This window comes from Pseudophryne corroboree, chromosome 7, assembly GCF_028390025.1.
Source record: "Pseudophryne corroboree isolate aPseCor3 chromosome 7, aPseCor3.hap2, whole genome shotgun sequence".
In the NCBI taxonomy this organism is placed as follows: Eukaryota; Metazoa; Chordata; class Amphibia; order Anura; family Myobatrachidae; genus Pseudophryne; species Pseudophryne corroboree.
This window is the reverse complement of record NC_086450.1, coordinates 336746502-336768795: the sequence shown is the minus strand read 5'-3', so window position 1 is coordinate 336768795 and position 22294 is coordinate 336746502. Positions and strand designations below refer to the sequence as shown.

Sequence of the window (22294 nt, the reverse complement as noted above, 5' to 3'; positions counted from 1 at the left end):
ACACTATTTTGTCTCATATGTAGTCGACTCTAGACCTAATAGTCCAGTATGTACTAAAATAAACGTATTTCATATTAATTATTTTTGTCTGCTTTTCACTATCTACTGAGCTTAGAATAAAAATATATTACATAAAAATACTGTATAAAGGTAAGGAACTGATCTAACCCACACAATCAAACTGTGAAACATGGACACAATACAAGCAATTATGAAAGCGTAAAAGAAAGGAAAGACCTGATTCATCTAACATATCATAATATTACATCCACAGACAAAAATATATATTTATGTAGGTTGGGGGGGGGGGGGGGGGGGTTGAATGTAACAGGGTCCGAGTTGTCAGAGGTGTGGAACTTCGGGCGAGTACGCCCGTATTTTTAAAGCGGCAATCATTTAAGAGGAAAAAACAGGTTGGTTGTCTGTGTAATCTTTGACAAATACTAATAAAACTTTACATTTTAAGAATAAGGGCATTCTAACCCTAAGTCCAGCACCTCCAGCAAATCGGACCCTATTACATTTAGCCCCTGGTCTTTTTCAACAAAACACTTTTTTGCCATTATGTATTACATTTAGATTAATGTAATTTTAGGTCATGAACGCTATGCCTATTCCTATTTACCCAGAAAGGGGAAGCCACAAACAACGCTAGAGCTCCAGAAAACATGAGTGCGATCTTTTTCACCGCTTTCAGCTCCATCATCCTGAAGTCTTGGACTTTCTTCATGAAAGCATTTTCCCAGGCGTACAGCTTCAGGACCTTTATACCCTGAAGGATCTCAGTAATTAGTTTTAATCGACTATCCTTCTGTTTCATCTGTTCTTCCTGCAGAAAGAAATACAGTAGTTGCATGAGGTCATTTAGGAGTTGACAAAAATGCAGATGAATACAAAACAATGGTTCATCGGAGCTGAGATGTACTGAGGATTCGATTTTCAATGTGGTATTAGACTTTGATTCTGGGAATAGCACTTATTTACTAAAAAGTCGATCTTTGGTCGAATTTTATCTATTTCAAATTGATGAATATCGATCTCAATCGATGTTGGGTTATTGAGGCTGAAACGCACATTTACTAACAAATACATTTTTTTATTCATTTTTAAGTGTTAGTTAAGTGTTAGTTAATGTGTGTTTTAGCCCTGGAAGTAAAACATCGATTTGGATCTATTTGAAATTTATCAAAATCGAAATTTGGTAAATATACCCCTAGGTCTCAACCAATACTTGATAGATGGATTAATGCTTTACTCACTAAATGGGATTTGAAAACACAAAAATGTGATGAAAAACAATTATCTTTCTTGTTAAATGAATAAATATATTTTTACTGTACATCCCTTCGGAAGTAACTGAACTGAATCATATTACACTGTTTTTGTTGCCAAGTGTAGAGCGCTGCGACTTATGCAGGACTTTATAAATAAATGTTATTATTAATAAAAAAACTAATACGTATACATAAAACAATATGATAAAAAAAATAAGAATTTACTTACCGATAATTCTATTTCTCGTAGTCCGTAGTGGATGCTGGGGACTCCGTCAGGACCATGGGGAATAGCGGCTCCGCAGGAGACAGGGCACAAAAGTAAAAGCTTTAGGATCTGGTGGTGTGCACTGGCTCCTCCCCCTATGACCCTCCTCCAAGCCTCAGTTAGGATACTGTGCCCGGACGAGCGTACACAATAAGGAAGGATTTTGAATCCCGGGTAAGACTCATACCAGCCACACCAATCACACTGTACAACCTGTGATCTGAACCCAGTTAACAGCATGATAACAGCGGAGCCTCTGAAAAGATGGCTCACAACAATAATAACCCGATTTTTGTAACAATAACTATGTACAAGTAATGCAGACAATCCGCACTTGGGATGGGCGCCCAGCATCCACTACGGACTACGAGAAATAGAATTATCGGTAAGTAAATTCTTATTTTCTCTGACGTCCTAAGTGGATGCTGGGGACTCCGTCAGGACCATGGGGATTATACCAAAGCTCCCAAACGGGCGGGAGAGTGCGGATGACTCTGCAGCACCGAATGAGAGAACTCCAGGTCCTCCTCAGCCAGGGTGTGCCCCTGACCAAGTAGCAGCTCGGCAAAGTTGTAAAGCCGAGACCCCTCGGGCAGCCGCCCAAGATGAGCCCACCTTCCTTGTGGAATGGGCATTTACATATTTTGGCTGTGGCAGGCCTGCCACAGAATGTGCAAGCTGAATTGTACTACACATCCAACTAGCAATCGTCTGCTTAGAAGCAAGAGCACCCAGTTTTTTGGGTGCCTACAGGATAACAGCAAGTCAGTTTTCCTGACTCCAGCCGTCCTGGAAACCTATATTTTCAGGGCCCTGACAACATCTAGCAACTTGGAATCCTCCAAGTCCCTAGTAGCCGCAGGTACCACAATAAGCTGGTGCAGGTGAAACGCTGACACCACCTTAGGGAGAAACTGGGGACGAGTCCGCAGCTCTGCCCTGTCCGAATGGACAATCAGATATGGGCTTTGTGAGACAAAGCCGCCAATTCTGACACTTGCCTGGCCGAGGCCAGGGCCAACAGCATGGTCACTTTTCATGTGAGATATTTCAAATCCACAGATTTGAGCGGTTTAAACCAATGTGATTTGAGGAATCCCAGAACTACGTTGAGATCCAACAGTGCCACTGGAGGCACAAAAGGGGGTTGTATATGCAGTACTCCCTTGACAAACTTCTGGACTTCAGGAACTGAAGCCAATTCTTTCTGGAAGAAAATTGACAGGGCCGAAATTTGAACCTTAATGGACCCCAATTTGAGGCCCATAGACACTCCTGTTTGCAGGAAATGTAGGAATCGACCGAGTTGAAATTTCTTCGTGGGGCCTTCCTGGCCTCACACCACGCAACATATTTTCGCCACATGTGGTGATAATGTTGTGCGGTCACCTCCTTCCTGGCTTTGACCAGGGTAGGAATGACCTCTTCCGGAATGCCTTTTTCCCTTAGGATCCGGCGTTCCACCGCCATGCCGTCAAACGCAGCCGCGGTAATTCTTGGAACAGACATGGTACTTGCTGAAGCAAGTCCCTTCTTAGCGGCAGAGGCCATGAGTCCTCTGTGAGCATTTCTTGAAGTTCCGGGTACCAAGTCCTTCTTGGCCAATCCGGAGCCACGAGTATAGTTCTTACTCCTCTACGTCTTATAATTCTCAGTACCTTGGGTATGAGAAGCAGAGGAGGGAACACATACACCGACTGGTACACCCACGATGTTACCAGAACGTCCACAGCTATTGCCTGAGGGTCTCTTGACCTGGCGCAATACCTGTCCAGTTTTTTGTTCAGGCGGGACGCCATCATGTCCACCTTTGGTCTTTCCCAACGGTTCACAATCATGTGGAAGACTTCCCGATGAAGTCCCCACTCTCCCGGGTGGAGGTCGTGCCTGCTGAGGAAGTCTGCTTCCCAGTTGTCCACTCCCGGAATGAACACTGCTGACAGTGCTATCACATGATTTTCCGCCCAGCGAAGAATCCTTGCAGTTTCTGCCATTGCCCTCCTGCTTCTTGTGCCGCCCTGTCTGTTTACGTGGGCGACTGCCGTGATGTTGTCCCACTGGATCAATACCGGCTGACCTTGAAGCAGAGGTCTTGCTAAGCTTAGAGCATTGTAAATTGTCCTTAGCTCCAGTATATTTATGTGGAGAGAAGTCTCCAGACTTGATCACACTCCCTGGAAATTTTTTCCCTGTGTGACTGCTCCCCAGCCTCTCAGGCTGGCATCCGTGGTTACCAGGACCCAGTCCTGAATGCCGAATCTGCGGCCCTTTAGTAGATGAGCACTCTGCAGCCACCGCAGAAGAAACACCCTTGTCCTTGGAGACAGGGTTATCCGCTGATGCATCTGAAGATGCGATCCGGACCATTTTTCCAGCAGATCCCACTGAAAAGTTCTTGCGTGAAATCTGCCGAATGGAATCGCTTCGTAAGAAGCCACCATTTTTCCCAGGACCCTTGTGCAATGATGCACTGACACTTTTCCTGGTTTTAGGAGGTTCCTGACTAGCTCGGATAACTCCCTGGCTTTTTTCTCCGGGAGAAACACCCTTTTCTGGACTGTGTCCAGAATCATCCCTAGGAACAAGCAGACGTGTCGTCGGAAACAGCTGCGATTTTGGAATATTTAGAATCCACCCGTGCTGTCGTAGAACTACTTGAGATAGTGCTACTCCGACCTACAACTGTTCTCTGGACCTTGCCCTTATCAGGAGATCGTCCATTTTCTTTGAAGAAGAATCATCATTTCGGCCATTACCTTGGTAAAGACCCGGGGTGCCGTGGACAATCCAAACGGCAGCGTCTGAAACTGATAGTGACAGTTCTGTACCACGAACCTGAGGTACCCTTGGTGAGAAGGGCAAATTGGGACATGGAGGTAAGCATCCCTGATGTCCAGGGACACCATATAGTCCCCTTCTTCCTGGTTCGCTATCACTGCTCTGAGTGACTCCATCTTGATTTGAACCTTTGTATGTAAGTGTTCAAATATTTCAGATTTAGAATAGGTCTCACCGAGCCGTCTGGCTTCAGTACCACAATATAGTGTGGAATAATACCCCTTTCCTTGTTGTAGGAGGGGTACTTTGATTATCACCTGCTGGGAATACAGCTTGTGAATTGTTTCCAATACTGCCTCCCTGTCGGAGGGAGACGTTGGTAAAGCAGACTTCAGGAACCTGCGAGGGGGAGACGTCTCGAATTTCCAATCTGTACCCCTGGGATACTACTTGTAGGATCCAGGGGTCCACTTGCGAGTGAGGCCACTGCGTGCTGAAACTCTTGAGACGACCCCCCACCGCACCTGAGTCCGCTTGTACGGCCCCAGCGTCATGCTGAGGACTTGGCAGAAGCGGTGGAGGGCTTCTGTTCCTGGGAATGGGCTGCCTGCTGCAGTCTTCTTCCCTTTCCTCTATCCCTGGGCAGATATGACTGGCCTTTTGCCCGCTTGCCCTTATGGGGACGAAAGGACTGAGGCTGAAAAGACGGTGTCTTTTTCTGCTGAGATGTGACTTGGGGTAAAAAAGGTGGATTTTCCAGCTGTTGCCGTGGCCACCAGGTCCGATGGACCGACCCCAAATAACTCCTCCCCTTTATACGGCAATACTTCCATGTGCCGTTTGGAATCTGCATCACCTGACCACTGTCGTGTCCATAAACATCTTCTGGCAGATATGGACATCGCACTTTCTCTTGATGCCAGAGTGCAAATATCCCTCTGTGCATCTCGCATATATAGAAATGCATCCTTTAAATGCTCTATAGTCAATAAAATACTGTCCCTGTCAAGGGTATCAATATTTTCAGTCAGGGAATCCGACCAAGCCACCCCAGCGCTGCACATCCAGGCTGAGGCGATCGCTGGTCGCAGTATAACACCAGTATGTGTGTATATACTTTTTAGGATATTTTCCAGCCTCCTATCAGTTGGCTCCTTGAGGGCGGCCGTATCTGGAGACGGTAACGCCACTTGATAAGCGTGTGAGCGTCTTATCCACCCTAAGGGGTGTTTCCCAACGCGCCCTAACTTCTGGCGGGAAAGGGTATACCGCCAATAATTTTCTATCGGGGGAAACCCACGCATCATCACACACTTCATTTAATTTATCGGATTCAGGAAAAACTACAGGTAGTTTTTTCACACCCCACATAATACCCTTTTTTGTGGTACTTGTAGTATCAGAAATATGTAACACTTCCTTCTTTGCCCTTAACATGTAACGTGTGGCCCTAAAGGAAAATACGTTTGTTTCTTCACCGTCGACACTGGAGTCAGTGTCCGTGTCTGTGTCTGTGTCGACCGACTGAGGTAAATGGGCGTTTTAAAGCCCCTGACGGTGTTTGAGACGCCTGGACAGGTACTAATTTGTTTGCCGGCCGTCTCATGTCGTCAACCGACCTTGCAGCGTGTTGACATTATCACGTAATTCCCTAAATACGCCATCCATTCCGGTGTCGACTCCCTAGAGAGTGACATCACCATTACAGGCAATTGCTCCGCCTCCTCACCAACATCGTCCTCATACATGTCGACACACACGTACCGACACACAGCACACACACAGGGAATGCTCTGATAGAGGACAGGACCCCACTAGCCCTTTGGGGAGACAGAGGGAGAGTTTGCCAGCACACACCAAAACGCTATAATTATACAGGGACAACCTTTATATAAGTGTTTTCCCTTATAGCATCTTAATATATAAGCATATCGCCAAATAAGTGCCCCCCCTCTCTGTTTTAACCCTGTTTCTGTAGTGCAGTGCAGGGGAGAGCCTGGGAGCCTTCCCACCAGCAGTTCTGTGAGGGAAAATGGCGCTGTGTGCTGAGGAGAATAGGCCCCGCCCCCTTTTCGGCGGGCTTCTTCTCCCGTTTTTCTGACAACCTGGCAGGGGTTAAATACATCCATATAGCCCCAGAGGCTATATGTGATGTATTTTTAGCCAGTATAGGTACTTTCATTGCTGCCCAGGGCGCCCCCCCCAGCGCCCTGCACCCTCAGTGACCGTTGGTGTGAAGTGTGCTGAGGGCAATGGCGCACAGCTGCAGTGCTGTGCGCTACCTCATGAAGACTGAGAAGTCTTCAGCCGCCGATTTCTGGACCTCTTCTCTCTTCAGCATCTGCAAGGGGGTCGGCGGCGCGGCTCCGGTGACCCATCCAGGCTGTACCTGTGATCGTCCCTCTGGAGCTAGTGTCCAGTAGCCTAAGAAGCCAATCCATCCTGCACGCAGGTGAGTTCACTTCTTCTCCCCTAAGTCCCTCGTTGCAGTGAGCCTGTTGCCAGCAGGACTCACTGAAAATAAAAAACCTAACAAAACTTTTACTCTAAGCAGCTCTTTAGGAGAGCCACCTAGATTGCACCCTTCTCGGCCGGGCACAAAAACCTAACTGAGGCTTGGAGGAGGGTCATAGGGGGAGGAGCCAGTGCACACCACCTGATCCTAAAGCTTTTACTTTTGTGCCCTGTCTCCTGCGGAGCCGCTATTCCCCATGGTCCTGACGGAGTCCCCAGCATCCACTTAGGACGTCAGAGAAAAGGGAAACATAGCAACCTCACAGCACCTTACTGTAATATTGTAGGTAAAAAAAAAAAAGTTACTGCCTTGCAAGTAGTACCTCAGGAGACACAACACTGGGCTGTGACCTCCAAGAAAAAGTAAAGCACTGCAGTTAATTGGCACTACATTACAGAGGCATGGGGCCTAATTCAGATCTGATAGCAGCAGCAAATTTGTCAGCAAATGGCCAAAACCATGTGCACTGCAGGGGAAGGGGGGAGGAGATATAACATGTGCAGAGAGAGTTAGATTTGGGTGGGTGTGTTCAGACTGAAATATTAATTGCAGTGTAAAAATAAAGCAGTCAGTATATAACCCACCTAAATCTAACTGTCTTTGCACATTATATCTGCGCCCCCCCGCCCGCCTGCAGTGCACATGGTTTTGGCCATTTGCTGACAAATTTGCTGCTGCGATCAGATCTGAATTAGGCCCATTATTTGGAAAAGAATACAGGCTTTTATATTTACCCACTCAGATTTTCCAAATAATTTGGTAACTGTCACATTCAGTTTGCTACTCACACAATGGACTAATCAATGTACCCAACAACTCCTACTGATTTAGAGTGATGTAGAGTACAACAAAATGGCAGTGATTCAGGAAGGGGGTGGGAGTACTGCCCAGCAAGGTTATTAGCGTGCTAGTACTGCTGATTGGTGAACCACGGATTCATTTGGATGGAATATCTCAGGAAAAAGGAGAGAAATTTAAATTTTACATTCTGTTCTAATCAATGACCATTTAATAAATGTATACTTGGTCCTTTAAAAACACTTAGAGATCTACTACACTTGAAACACACACAGCAAGTTCAAAGATACATAAGCAAAAGAGAACTTTCACTACAGCTAGCAGACTCCTTAAATATTTTGTATAAATTGAAAAAACAAGATACTATCTGACTACAAAGGCCATTCCCGAAACAGATGGCAAATAACATCCTTTTATCATTTTAAAATTGGTCTTCATATTGCGCTAAAAAATAAATATACATTTCCAGAAAGCAGAAGAACATTAATGAGAAAAAACACAGGTGAACAAATGATTCTATCTACAGTACATGCACTAATGCACAACATGCTGCCCAGGTTCTTGATGCAGTCCTATTTTTTCACATATATAATGTTGGTATAGACAGAGGCTCAACCATAATACAGGTTGAGTATCCCATATCCAAATATTCCGAAATACGGAATATTCCGAAATACGGACTTTTTTGAGTGAGAGTGAGATAGTGAAAACTTTGTTTTTTGATGGCTCAATGTACACAAACTTTGTTTGATACACAAAGTTATTAAAGATATTGTATTAAATGACCTTCAGGCTGTGTGTATAAGGTGTATATGAAACATAAATGAATTGTGTGAATGTAGACACACTTTGTTTAATGCACAAAGTTACAAAAAATATTGGCTAAAATTACCTTCAGGCTGTGTGTATAAGGTGTATATGAAACATAAATGCATTCTGTGCTTAGATTTAGGTCCCATCACCATGATATCTCATTATGGTATGCAATTATTCCAAAATACGGAAAAATCCGATTATCCAAAATACCTCTGGTCCCAAGCATTTTGGATAAGGGATACTCAACCTGTACTACAGAACAGATTCAGAAATGATATTTAGTAATTAAACTTTACAACATCCTGATGTAATAAGAATATTTTATGTTTAATCATCCTCTGTAAAGTAGGGTTTTGAGCACTGGCGTGTTTATAATAAGTGCAGTGTGTGCGGTGCACATGGGCCCCCGGGGTCCAGAGGGGCACACACTGCACCCATTATTTGTAATACTTACCCTCTGGAGTCCCGCGGCACAGCAGCAGCGCTGCAGAAATCACTGAGAAAATGGCACGGCGCCTTTTTCCCGGTGTGCATGCACAGTAGGAAAATCACTGTGAAAATGGCCTTCACGTCACTTTCCCGGAGATCTGCACATGCGCTGTAGACTCTGGGACAGCGCTAGCTGCTGGCTAGAGAGGAGGGGCCCCTGACGGAACCTGCACATGGGCCATTGTCCTCTCTTGATATGCCCCTGCTTTTGAGTGTAATCATTGTGATAAATACGGCAATCTGAAGCTTGGAAAGTTCATAAAGCGATTCCTTAAGAAACTCACAAGAAGGAGCTCTTCAATTGAAAAAAATCTTAATTATAACATTATCAATAGAAAGACAGAAACAGTATTGAGTTATATAATCAGATAGCACAGTGATACAATGACAGTTATACAAGTGTAACAATTGCTGGTGAAATAGTGACAGATAATCATAACATATACATGATACTGTATTGCACAATTTATTTTTGGGATATGATACAGCAAACAAATTTGAGTCACTTTTTTATTTATATTTATCTATACTTATCTTTTCTCTGTTTCTAATATCTCGCTTTAACTTGGTGATTATGGGGTTATACTAACCACTTAACTGCCAAATTTTTTCCCCAAAAACCACTCACAAATTATTGGGGGGGGGGGGGGGGGGGGTGTTTATCCATGAATCGGAAACATTGCGACTTTTGCTTTAATAGCCGGGACAGCCGTCAGGTACACAGGCGGGGCTTGGAGGTGTTAATTTACAGTTCCCCAGCGGCTACAGACAATAGTGGGGTGCTCCTGCCGTGCTGACCGATCAGTAATGACCGACAGCACGGCAAACACTGGGGGGAGGGTACAGGAAGGTCCCTCTGAGGGCAGCAGCAGATGCAAGTTTCTCTTCCTTGCAGCTGCAAACACTGTGTATCTGTCTGGTCGCATCTGATGCGACCATGCCAGGCAAGTGATTACAATATTAATAAAGAATGATACATTTTAACCTACACCAGAATAGTCTGCAGAGCAACACATTATTTAACTTATTTGCTCTTTAATAAAAAAATAAAAACTGTTTGGAAGTGTGGTGTTGGCACCCATGCAATATATAAAACAGGGAAACCTATAATATTAATTGTAATATATGTGAGGGGGTAGGGCTGAATTGCACACCCTAATTCTAAACATAGCGTTTTAATGCAGGTGCATACTGTAAACGATAAAAACACTGGCAATCAGAACGAACAATTATAATAAACGCTGCAATTTCAAATGGAGTAAAATTGACGTGGACAAAAAATGGGCCCACAGGTCTGTAACATTCCTAAGGTTCAAGTCCAAAGAACGGGACCCTCCGGGTACTAAAGTCTTACATTACACATTGCAATAATGATGCTCAAAGCAGCCTGGCCATACCAACCCACAGGGCCCCATGCCCCAATCCCATTCTTAATACTGACATATCATATAAATTATCCAGGACATACTATTCGAATATGTAGACTGCAAAAATTATAAACATACAATTTTTTTTTAAAAAAACCACAGGTATAGGGCCCATGGAGCTAGTGGCCTGGCTGCTTTGGGGCATCATTATTTTAACACTTTTTTTTATAACTAAAGTGCTTTTCAGTAATGTAACACTTTTTAACACCCTAATTACTATTTCTCACCTTTGTAGCACTTTTAGTACTGAACTGCTATTTCCTATTAATATTACAGCTTTTAACACTTAAATTGCTACTTCTCACTAGTATGATGCCTTGGGTGGTTGGGATGTGCTGGACCAGGGGATTCCGTGCTGTAGACTTGATCCTAAGAATGTTAGGAACCCACCTGATGAGGTCACCTGGTCGTGGTAGGTGGGCCCATTTTTTTTTGCCAAAAATAATGTTAAGTACCTCACTTTTACTCCATGTTAAACTGCAAAGTTTATTATAATTGTTCTTATTGCCAGTGTTCTTAGTGTTTAGAGTGTGCTTCTGCATTTTCTCTTTTTTAATATTAATTGTAAGCAAGGAATTGGACTTTTAAGGTTTGATTCAATTAGAATCAATGGGCTGCCCGACATTGCCATGATACCCAATATAGTATCCACAATGCTTTTTTAAAATTACAAAATTGCCAATGTAGAGGATAATATGATGTGCTGGGTTATATTCTATCAATTTGTTTGCAAGACCTACCAAACATATTCTGGTTGACTGAAGGCACCGAGAATAAATACGTAACTGCCACAACCAAAATATGGAAAGTATGGAAATATAACACCCCTTTTCAAAAAAGATACATCGATTTTGGATGCAGAAAATGGGGACTGTCCTGGTAATATCTCTAATGTTCATGGGTATCAAAATGTAGTACAATAAAACCAGTCAAAGTGGAAGAAAATAAAATGTATAATCTGTAAAGAACAGTTTTACCTGAAGCTTCTTGATCACTGCAGCAAATACCATCATAAAGGGGATATTTAAAACAAATATTCCAACTCCGGCAAATACAGCAACTCCTAGTGTCTACAGGGTAAACATAAAATCAGTAATTAGTAAAATGTGTAGGACAGTGGTTCCCAAACTGTGTGCCTAGGCACCCTGGAGTGCCTCAGAACACTTGCAGGGGTGCCTTGGATTGGTGGTTCAGGACCAATCAATGTTTTTTCTGGTCAGTGTAATAGGCAAAACCAGTGCTGGTGGCTGCCAATCATAAAATATGTGGACAAACAAAAGCAAATTATGTCCCTCACCACATAATGGAACCTAAAGATGACATATAAACACAATTTTTTATTTAATATTTATTTCAAAATTTCTTGCTAAAAATTTTTTGGCCTAGGGGTGCCGTGAATAAAATTCTAATACTCTAGGATGCCATGATTCCAAACAGTTTGGGAACCACTGGTGTAGGATATAAATGTTGTTACAATTATAATAATAATAGTAATGATACTACTACTTCTACAACTAATAATAATAAACAACAGTCCCATAGCTCTTTCTGCCAATCGGACTCAAAGAACTAAACAGATTACAAGTAACGTATCATATAATTCTCTATCTTTGTGTCTAGCAGTCCCTGCCCAACTCTGCCCCCTGCTGCTCCCTTTGGATCCATTATGGCCCCTCTATGCCTGCTACCAGAACTCTGACTCTCCTTTTATGGGGTCACTCTAATTAGGTGAATGAGAGTTTGCTTTATGAACCTCGCACACATTGAAAGAATGCGCACACCCATGAAATGCGAGATCCAATTAGCCAATTTCCACCCGTTGTGGTGAGGGGTGTAGAATGGTATGCATACCGGCGCCGGGATCCCGAGCGCCGGCATATCGACACAGCGTGGCGAGCGCAAATGAGCCCCTTGCGGGCTCACTGCGCTCGCCACGCTGCAGGCACGCTTTTTATTTTCCCTCCAGGGGGGTCGTGGACCCCCACGAGGGAGAAAATCTGTCGGTATGCTGGCTGTCGGGATTCCGTCGCCGGTATACTGTGCGTCGGGATCCCGACAGTCGGCAACCTGAAGATCACCCGTGGTGAGGCTGTGCACTGTCTCTACAAAATGTGACCTGGAAGAAGTGCGTGTAAAATGGAGAAAATATTCTAGACCCCCAAGAACTAACAACTGAGATAGCAGGACCATACAGAAGACTGTCAGTGGTCATAAGGAAACGAATGGAGTTTTTGAAACTATGTAAAATCGCTATTTTTGTTTTTTTACACTAATAGTTGAAAAAAGATATTGTGATACCCAGGTAAGTGTTATAGTGATGGGATGCAATAGATACTTTTCTTTTACATGTAGGTTAAGTTTCCTTGTTCTTTACCACAATTTATTGTCAAATTGCAATCTTTGACAATAAAGTATACAACGGTGAATAATAAACGTATTTTATTATACTGGAACAGATGATTTCAGGAGTTGTTCCTTCTGCAATTTCTTGAATACAATTTGTTAAACTAAAATAAGAATTTACTCACCGGTAATTCTATTTCTCGTAGTCCGTAGTGGATGCTGGGAACTCCGTAAGGACCATGGGGAACAGCGGGCTCCGAAGGAGGCTGGGCACTCTAGAAAGATTTATGACTACCTGGTGTGCACTGGCTCCTCCCACTATGACCCTCCTCCAAGCCTCAGTTAGGACACCGTGCCCGGACGAGCAGACATAATAAGGAAGGATTTAGAATCCCGGGTAAGACTCTTACCAGCCACACCAATCACACCGTACAACTCGTGATACTATATCCAGTTTGACAGTATGAAAACAACTGAGCCTCTCAACAGATGGCTCAACAATAACCCTTTAGTTAACAATAACTATTTACAAGTATTGCAGACAATCCGCATTTGGGATGGGCGCCCAGCATCCACTACGGACTACGAGAAATAGAATTACCGGTGAGTAAATTCTTATTTTCTCTAACGTCCTAGTGGATGCTGGGAACTCCGTAAGGACCATGGGGATTATACCAAAGCTCCCAAACGGGCGGGAGAGTGCGGATGACTCTGTAGCACCGAATGAGAGAACTCCAGGTCCTCCTCAGCCAGGGTATCAAATTTGTAGAATTTTGCAAATGTGTTTGCCCCTGACCAAGTAGCTGCTCGGCAAAGTTGTAAAGCCGAGACCCCTCGGGCAGCCGCCCAAGATGAGCCCACCTTCCTTGTGGAATGGGCATTTACAGATTTTGGCTGTGGCATGCCTGCCACAGAATGTGCAAGCTGAATTGTACTACAAATCCAGCGAGCAATAGACTGCTTAGAAGCAGGAGCACCCAGCTTGTTGGGTGCATACAGGATAAACAGCGAGTCAGATTTTCTGACTCCAGCCGTCCTGGAAACATATTTTCAGGGCCCTGACAACGTCTAGCAACTTGGAGTCCTCCAAATCCTTAGTAGCTGCAGGCACCACAATCGGCTGGTTCAGGTGAAACGCTGACACCACCTTAGGGAGAAACTGGGGACGAGTCCTCAACTCTGCCCTATCCATATGGAAAATCAGATAAGGGGCTTTTACATGATAAAGCCGCCAATTCTGATACTCGCCTGGCTGAAGCCAGGGCCAATAACATAACCACTTTCCACGTGAGATATTTCAGATCCACGGTTTTTAGTGGCTCAAACCAATGTGATTTTAAGAAACTCAACATCACGTTGAGATCCCAAGGTGCCACAGGAGGCACAAATGGGGGCTGAATATGCAGCACTCCTTTCACAAATGTCTGAACTTCAGGTACTGAAGCTAGTTCTTTTTGAAAGAAAATCGACAGAGCCGAGATCTGTACTTTTATGGAGCCTAATTTTAGGCCCATATTCACTCCTGCTTGCAGGAAATGCAGAAATCGACCTAGTTGAAATTCTTCTGTTGGGGCCTTTTCGGCCTCGCACCATGCAACATATTTCCGCCATATGCGGTGATAATGCTGTGCCGTAACATCTTTCCTGGCCTTAATAAGCGTAGGAATGACTTCTTCCGGAATACCCTTTTCCTTTAGGATCCGGAGTTCAACCGCTATGCCGTCAAACGCAGCCGCGGTAAGTCTTGGAACAGACAGGGCCCCTGTTGTAGCAGGTCCTGTCTGAGCGGTAGAGGCCACGGGTCCTCTGAGAGCATCTCTTGAAGTTCCGGGTACCACGCTCGTCTTGGCCAATCCGGAACCACGAGAATGGTGTTTACTCCTCGCTTTCTTATTATTCTCAATACCTTTGGTATGAGAGGCAGAGGAGGGAACACATAAACCGACTGGTACACCCACGGTGTCACTAGAGCGTCCACAGCTATCGCCTGAGGGTCCCTTGACCTGGCGCAATATCTTTTTAACTTTTTGTTGAGGCGGGACGCCATCATGTCCACCTGTGGTTTTTCCCAACGGTTTACCAGCATCTGGAAGACTTCTGGATGAAGTCCCCACTCTCCCGGGTGGAGGTCATGTCTGCTGAGAAAGTCTGCTTCCCAGTTGTCCACTCCCGGAATGAACACTGCTGACAGTGCTAGTACATGATTCTCCGCCCATCGGAGGATTCTTGTGGCTTCCGCCATCGCCATCCTGCTTCTTGTGCCGCCCTGACGATTTACATGGGCGACTGCCGTGATGTTGTCTGACTGGATCAGCACCGGCTGGTGTAGGAGCAGGGATTTTGCTTGACTTAGGGCATTGTAGATGGCCCTTAGTTCCAGAATATTTATGTGAAGGGAAGTCTCCTGATTCGACCATAGTCCTTGGAAGTTTCTTCCCTGTGTGACTGCCCCCCAGCCTCGAAGGCTGGCATCCGTGGTCACCAGGACCCAGTCCTGTATGCCGAACCTGCGGCCCTCTAGAAGATGGGCACTCTGCAGCCACCACAGAAACGACACCCTGGTTCTTGGAGACAGGGTTATCAAGCGATGCATCTGAAGATGCGATCCGGACCACTGGTCCAACAGGTCCCACTGAAAGATTCTGGCATGGAACCTGCCGAAGGGAATTGCTTCGTAAGAAGCCACCATCTTTCCCAGGACCCGCGTGCAGTGATGCACTGATACCTGTTTTGGTTTCAGGAGGTCTCTGACTAGAGATGACAACTCCCTGGCTTTCTCCTCCGGGAGAAACACTTTTTTCTGGACTGTATCCAGAATCATACCCAGGAACAGTAGCCGTGTTGTCGGAACCAGCTGTGACTTTGGGATATTCAGAATCCAGCCGTGCTGGTGCAGCACCTCCTGAGATAGTGCTACTCCCACCAACAACTGTTCCTTGGACCTCGCTTTTATTAGGAGATCGTCCAAGTACGGGATCATTAAAACTCCCTTTTTTCGAAGGAGTATCATCATTTCCGCCATAACCTTGGTAAATACCCTCGGTGCCGTGGACAGTCCAAACGGCAGCGTCTGGAATTGGTAATGGCAATCCTGTACCACAAATCTGAGGTACTCCTGGTGAGGATGGTAAATGGGGACATGCAAGTAAGCATCCTTGATGTCCAGGGATACCATATAATCCCCCTCGTCCAGGCTCGCAATAACCGCCCTGAGCGATTCCATCTTGAACTTGAATTTTTTTATGTATGTGTTCAAGGATTTCAAATTTAAAATTGGTCTCACCGAACCGTCCGGTTTCGGTACCACAAATAGTGTGGAATAGTAACCCCGGCCTTGTTGAAGTAGGGGTACTTTGATTATCACCTGCTGAGAATACAGCTTGTGAATTGCCGCTAGCACCGCCTCCCTGTCTGAGGGAGCACTCGGCAAAGCAGATTTTAGGAACCGGTGGGGTGGAGACGCCTCGAATTCCAGTTTGTACCCCTGAGATACTATTTGAAGGATCCAGGGATCCACCTGTGAGCGAGCCCACTGATTGCTGAACTTCTTGAGTCGGCCCCCCACCGTACCTGGCTCCGCCTGGGGAGCCCCACCGTCATGCGGCGGACTTGGAAGAAGAAGCGGGGGAGGACTTTTGCTCCTGGGAACCTGCTGTTTGTTGCAGCCTTTTTCCCCTACCTCTGCCTCTGGACAGAAAGGACCCGCCTTTTCCACGCCTGTTTTTCTGGGTCCGAAAGGACTGAACCTGATAAAACGGCGCCTTCTTAGGCTGTGAGGGGACATGGGGTAAAAATGCTGACTTCCCAGACGTTGCTGTGGAAACTAGGTCCGAGAGACCATCCCCAAATAATTCCTCACCCTTATATGGTAACACTTCCATGTGCTTTTTTGAATCTGCATCTCCTGTCCACTGGCGAGTCCATAAGCCTCTCCTAGCAGAAATGGACAATGCACTTACTTTAGATGCCAGTCGGCAGATTTCCCTCTGTGCATCTCTCATATATAAGACTGAGTCTTTTATATGGTCTATGGTTAACAGGATCGTGTCTCTGTCTAACGTGTCAATATTTTCTGACAGTTTATCTGACCACGCAGCGGCAGCACTGCACATCCAAGCTGACGCAATAGCTGGCCTGAGTATAATGCCTGTGTGTGTATACACAGACTTCAGGATCGCCTCCTGCTTTCTATCAGCAGGTTCCTTGAGGGCGGCCGTATCCGGAGACGGTAGTGCCACCTTTTTAGACAAACGTGTGAGCGCTTTATCCACTCTAGGGGGTGTTTCCCAACGTGACCTATCCTCTGGCGGGAAAGGGAACGCCATTAGTACCTTCTTAGGAATTACCAATTTTTTATCAGGGAAAGCCCACGCTTCTTCACACACTTCATTTAATTCATCTGATGGGGGAAAAACTACGGGTAGTTTTTTCTCTCCAAACATAATACCCTTTTTAGTGGTACCTGTACTTATATCAGAAATGTGTAACACCTCTTTCATTGCCTCAATCATGCAGTGAATGGCCTTAGTAGGCATTAGGTTAGACTCATCGTCGTCGACACTGGTGTCAGTATCAGTGTCAACATCTGGGTCTGCTTGTGGTAGCGGGCGTTTCAGAGCCCCTGACGACCCATGCGACGCCTGGGCAGACACGAGCTGAGAAGTCGGCTGTCCCACATTAGGCATGTCGTCAATTTTCTTATATAAGGAGTCTATACGTGCACTCATTACTTTCCATAAGCCCATCCACTCAGGTGTCTGCCCCGCAGGGGGTGACATCCCTTCTAAAGGCATCAGCTCCGCCTCCACCTCATTATCCCCATCAAACATGTCGACACAGCCGTACCGACACACCGCACACACACAAGGAATGCTCCGAATGAGGACAGGACCCACAAAAGCCCTTTGGGGGGACAGAGTGAGAGTATGCCAGCACACACCAGAGCGCTATATAATGCAGGGACTAACTGAGTTATGTCCCCTATAGCTGCTTTTTTATTATATATATATATATTGCGCCTAAATTTAGTGCCCCCCCTCTCTGTTTTTACCCTGTTCTGAAGTGTAGACTGCAGGGGAGAGCCAGGGAGCTTCCTTCCAGCGGATCTGTGAAGGAGAAATGGCGCCAGTGTGTCTGAGGGAGATAGCTCCGCCCCTTTTCCGCGGCCTATTCTCCCGCTTTTTCCAGGATTCTGGCAGGGGTATTTACCACATATATAGCCTCTGGGGCTATATATTGTGGTATTTTTGCCAGCCAAGGTGTTTTTATTGCAGCTCAGGGCGCCCCCCCCCAGCGCCCTGCACCCTCAGTGACCGGAGTGTGAAGTGTGCATGAGGAGCAATGGCGCACAGCTGCAGTGCTGTGCGCTACCTTGGTGAAGACTGATGTCTTCTGCCGCCGTTTTTCCGGACCTCTTCTTGCTTCTGGCTCTGTAAGGGGGACGGCGGCGCGGCTCCGGGACCGAACACCAAGGACTGGGCCTGCGGTCGATCCCTCTGGAGCTAATGGTGTCCAGTAGCCTAAGAAGCCCAATCCGGCTGCAAGCAGGCGAGTTCGCTTCTTCTCCCCTTAGTCCCTCGCTGCAGTGAGCCTGTTGCCAGCAGGTCTCACTGAAAATAAAAAACCTAAATCTATACTTTCTTTCTAAGGGCTCAGGAGAGCCCCTAGTGTGCATCCAACCTCGGCCGGGCACGAAATCTAACTGAGGCTTGGAGGAGGGTCATAGTGGGAGGAGCCAGTGCACACCAGGTAGTCATAAATCTTTCTAGAGTGCCCAGCCTCCTTCGGAGCCCGCTGTTCCCCATGGTCCTTACGGAGTTCCCAGCATCCACTAGGACGTTAGAGAAATAACCATTGCTCTACCGTAGCAGTAATGAGTGTAACTGAATGTTTGGTTATAAACACTTCAATTTACAGAAAAATTGAACTGGGCTCTTATACCGTAGCAGTTCAATATCAGCTAGCGATAAAACTTATCCAAACAAGTCAATAACTATTTTGCCACACAAGTTAATGAACATTAGTCTCTCTTAGTCACTTTTACCTTATAACGTAACTACCCCCAATACATTCAACCCACACAGTTCAGCAGAGTCTATTAAAGATGGTGCACGTTGGGTACCTTATTCCGGCTGTATGTTGGGCGTAGCTACCATAGGTGCAGGGGATGCGGCTGCTATGGGGCCCAAGCCTTCCCCTGCACCCAGCTACTGAGCCCCGGCGCTGGCAGCTTTTTACATTACAAGAAGTGTGCTGCGCTGCTGTACTGCAGCCACACCTGCTTACCCGGCCGACTCCGCCTCCCCAGGAACGTCCGACATCCCCGGACCACGGGCACGCCTCCACCAAGCGTCTGTGACTAGACAGTGGACGGAGCCGGGCCAGCCAGGAGAGCAGATGTGGTGGCAGTGCAGCAGCACACTGCAGCCACAATGGTGAGTGCTCTATAGGGGGCCCCTCCATGCGGGGTGCGGGGATATGCATGGAATTATGCTTTGGGGCCCCAACTGAGATAGCTACGCCCCTGGGCTGTATCCAATAGTGATATAGGGCATTGAGCAACTGTCATTAAGAAAAATGGGAATGCTCTCTCTCTCGGCTGCTGTGTAGTTACTACCTTTCTCCAAGGGAAAGTGCCTAGTCAAGTGGTGATTAAGTACAAAACTGCCAACGGGGCCGTGACTGCTTTTCCTTATAATTCTCAGAGAAATTGACATGTGTGTTGAGCTGGGAAGGAAAGTGTATAAATCCCTGAACGGGAAGGAAGGGTGTCATGCTTTCACTTGCTTTCCCTCACTAACGTTCAATGCTGGCCATGCCCTGTGCAATAAGATTAACCCACAGGCGGGTTTCCCTGGTTTACGTTGCTGTCAACAATTACTCAGAGCTGGCTATCAGCTGGAAATGCTGTATCCTATTCTGACTGACGAATCAATTTAATACTCTCTCGCTTAGCACGGATGCTGTAGATTAGAAGCATGAGACTGCTAACTCAGTTCTAGACACCTATAACTACCTCAGCAGTAAATTCTCTACCATGCAGTCACTAGTGCAGGACAGCGAAAACTCTGGTTTGGAATATATTTATTAGCAGGGGGCACTCTCTAGGGCCAGCCTCTACTAATATGTGCTGCTTTGTAACTGTGAAGTGACATGAGGTGCTTTGTTGCTATACTGATCCTGTCAGGATTACTCACTGCTTTGTAGTTGCACTCGCCTTTTTGGGAGGGTGGTCCGCCTCCGTCACCTCTGGAGGGCTCACCATCCTGGAATAGCTGCAGGTTCTGCCACCTCCCAGAGCTGCATCTCTGTTCTGTCTCCCTAGCTAGGAATCACAGCAGCAGCACCGGCCTTGTCTCTCAGCTCCTCCTGTTAGTACAACTCTCTAAAGGCCCGTACACACTGGTCGATATATCTGCAGTTCTCTTGAACGGCCGATATATCGCAGGACCGTCGGCCAGTGTGTACGGCCGATACGCCTGTAAACTCCGTCGTTCACAGACGTATCGCGCCGGCTGCGCAGCACAGCCGACGGCCAATATATCTACCGATATATTGGTGCATCGCTGTGTGTGTACGGGCGGTCGTACACATGCTGCGGCGGGCGGCGGTGATTGACAGATGAACTGGGCGGGCGTGTGTACACGCCCACCCAGTTCTTGGCGTCAGTCCCCGACGGATCGGGCAGTGTGTATGCACAGCACACGGCCCGATCCGTCCATAGATATATCTGCAGATCAGTTGATCTGCAGATATATCTACTAGTGTGTACCCACCTTAAGATCGCTGCCATCCAACTGCCAACTGTCCCAGCACCCGGCTGTAACTGCCACAGCACAAGCCGGATCTCTCCCTGGGAGCCATAAGCCTCTTGCTGACTGGTCAAAGTCTTAGTGCCAGGTGCAGCACTCAGGGCACAGTTAACTCTTTCACTGCCATCTGTTTAATATTATGCAGCCAGGGCTGATTTAGCAGTGTAAAGGGAATAAAAGTCACACCACAGTTTGCGACAGCCCCAATGGGGTGTCACAATATGCAACAAGTATTTTTCAGCAAATTAAAGTCTTCTGCACTGTGTCCCTCATTCTTACCCAGGGGCTATGCACAAACAAAAAGAAAAAAGAAAAAGAATTTCAGTTGCGAGTTTGGAATTGGATTGTAAATGAAATTAGCAGAGCGAGCTCCTCATGAGAAGTGCTCGCAGGACGCAACCCACCACAACTGGATTGATCCTTATGTGTCCCCTGCGGGCAGTGGTGCAAGTAGAAAAAATGTCTTATAGGTACTGTGTGCCGTGGAAAAAAATGGGTGTGGCCAAATGCCACGTGGGGCATGGCCAAATGCCACATGGGGCATGGCCAATGTGGGGGCATGATACACATATGGGGGGGCCAGATACACTTATGACACTAATAGTGCCATATACACATATGCCCCCATAGTGCCAGATATGCTCCTACAGTGCCAGATGCACAAATGCCACACAGTGCTAAATACACAAATGCCCCCAGTAGTGCCATATATGCCCCCACAGTGCCGGATACACATTGCCCCAGAGTGTCAGATACACATATGCCCCCACTGTGCCAGATACACATATGCCCCCACAGTGCCAGATACACATGTCTCTGCAGTGCCAGATACACATGCCCCCGCAGTGTCAGATACACATATGCCCCAGAGTGCCAGATATGCCCCTACAGATACACATGCCCCCACAGTGCCAGATACACATGCCCCTACAGTGCCAGTTACACATGCCCCTACAGTGCCAGATATGCCCCCACAGTGCTAGATACACATGCCCCCACAGTGCCAGATACAGATACCCCCACAGTGCCAGATAACATGCCCCCACAGTGCCAGATACACATGCCCCCAGAGTGCCAGATATGCCCCAGCAGTGCAACTTACTGTTGTTGCTGCTGCCTTGGGCTGGCACTGTCTTCTGCTGGGGAGAGCAGAGCGCAGCATGTGCTCCTCCTGTCCCTCTCATGCCCTCAGTCCGGTATGCTGAACTGGCGCCAGTCTGCGAGCCAATCAGGGCTCGCGGTCTGGCAGCAGTGGCTCCCGATTGGCTGCCGGACCGCGAGCTCTGATTGGCTTGCGGACCGACCCAGTGCATACTGCCGCCCGCCAATGCCGGTCTCGGGACTCGCAGACAGGAGTGGAGAGGCACGTGCTGCGCTCTCCTCTCTCTCCAAGACCCGGTGTCTGCAAGGTGGCAGCCCGGCGGTACGGCGTACCTGCTGGGTTTTTCTTACAGATACGCCGTACTGCCATACTTGCAGCACTGCCTGCGGGGCTGTAGAGCCCCCCTTCTTCCCTCCACAAAGTGTCCCAGAGATGGCTCGGTGCCTCAGCTCTATTGAGCTTGTTTTGTTCTTGTTTTTTACAAAAGATGTGGTATACAAGGAAACATTTATTCAATAAACATAGCGCAATACTACTTTTTTTAATTAAAATAAAACAAGTTTTCAAAACCGCTGAGAAAATCATAAAAAAAAACAGAGGTTTTGCAAAACAGACACTTAGTAAATTTACCCCCAAAACTCTAAATGTTATTTTCTTCAACTTTGACATAGAC

At 46.6% G+C, this 22294-nt stretch overlaps 1 protein-coding gene across 2 annotated transcripts in view; it reads right to left on the bottom strand.

Annotated features, from left to right (window-relative positions):
* The window catches only part of LOC134945223 (multidrug resistance-associated protein 1-like), a 337654-nt gene that overhangs the window by 144958 nt on the left and 170402 nt on the right, over nt 1–22294 (bottom strand). For both annotated transcript variants that reach the window (XM_063934380.1, XM_063934379.1), the window contains exons 12-13: nt 11343–11435; nt 626–829 (exon numbers count right to left, since the gene is read on the bottom strand). In XM_063934380.1, the coding sequence (XP_063790450.1) occupies nt 626–829; nt 11343–11435 (297 nt within the window). The remainder of the gene's footprint in view (nt 1–625; nt 830–11342; nt 11436–22294) is intronic.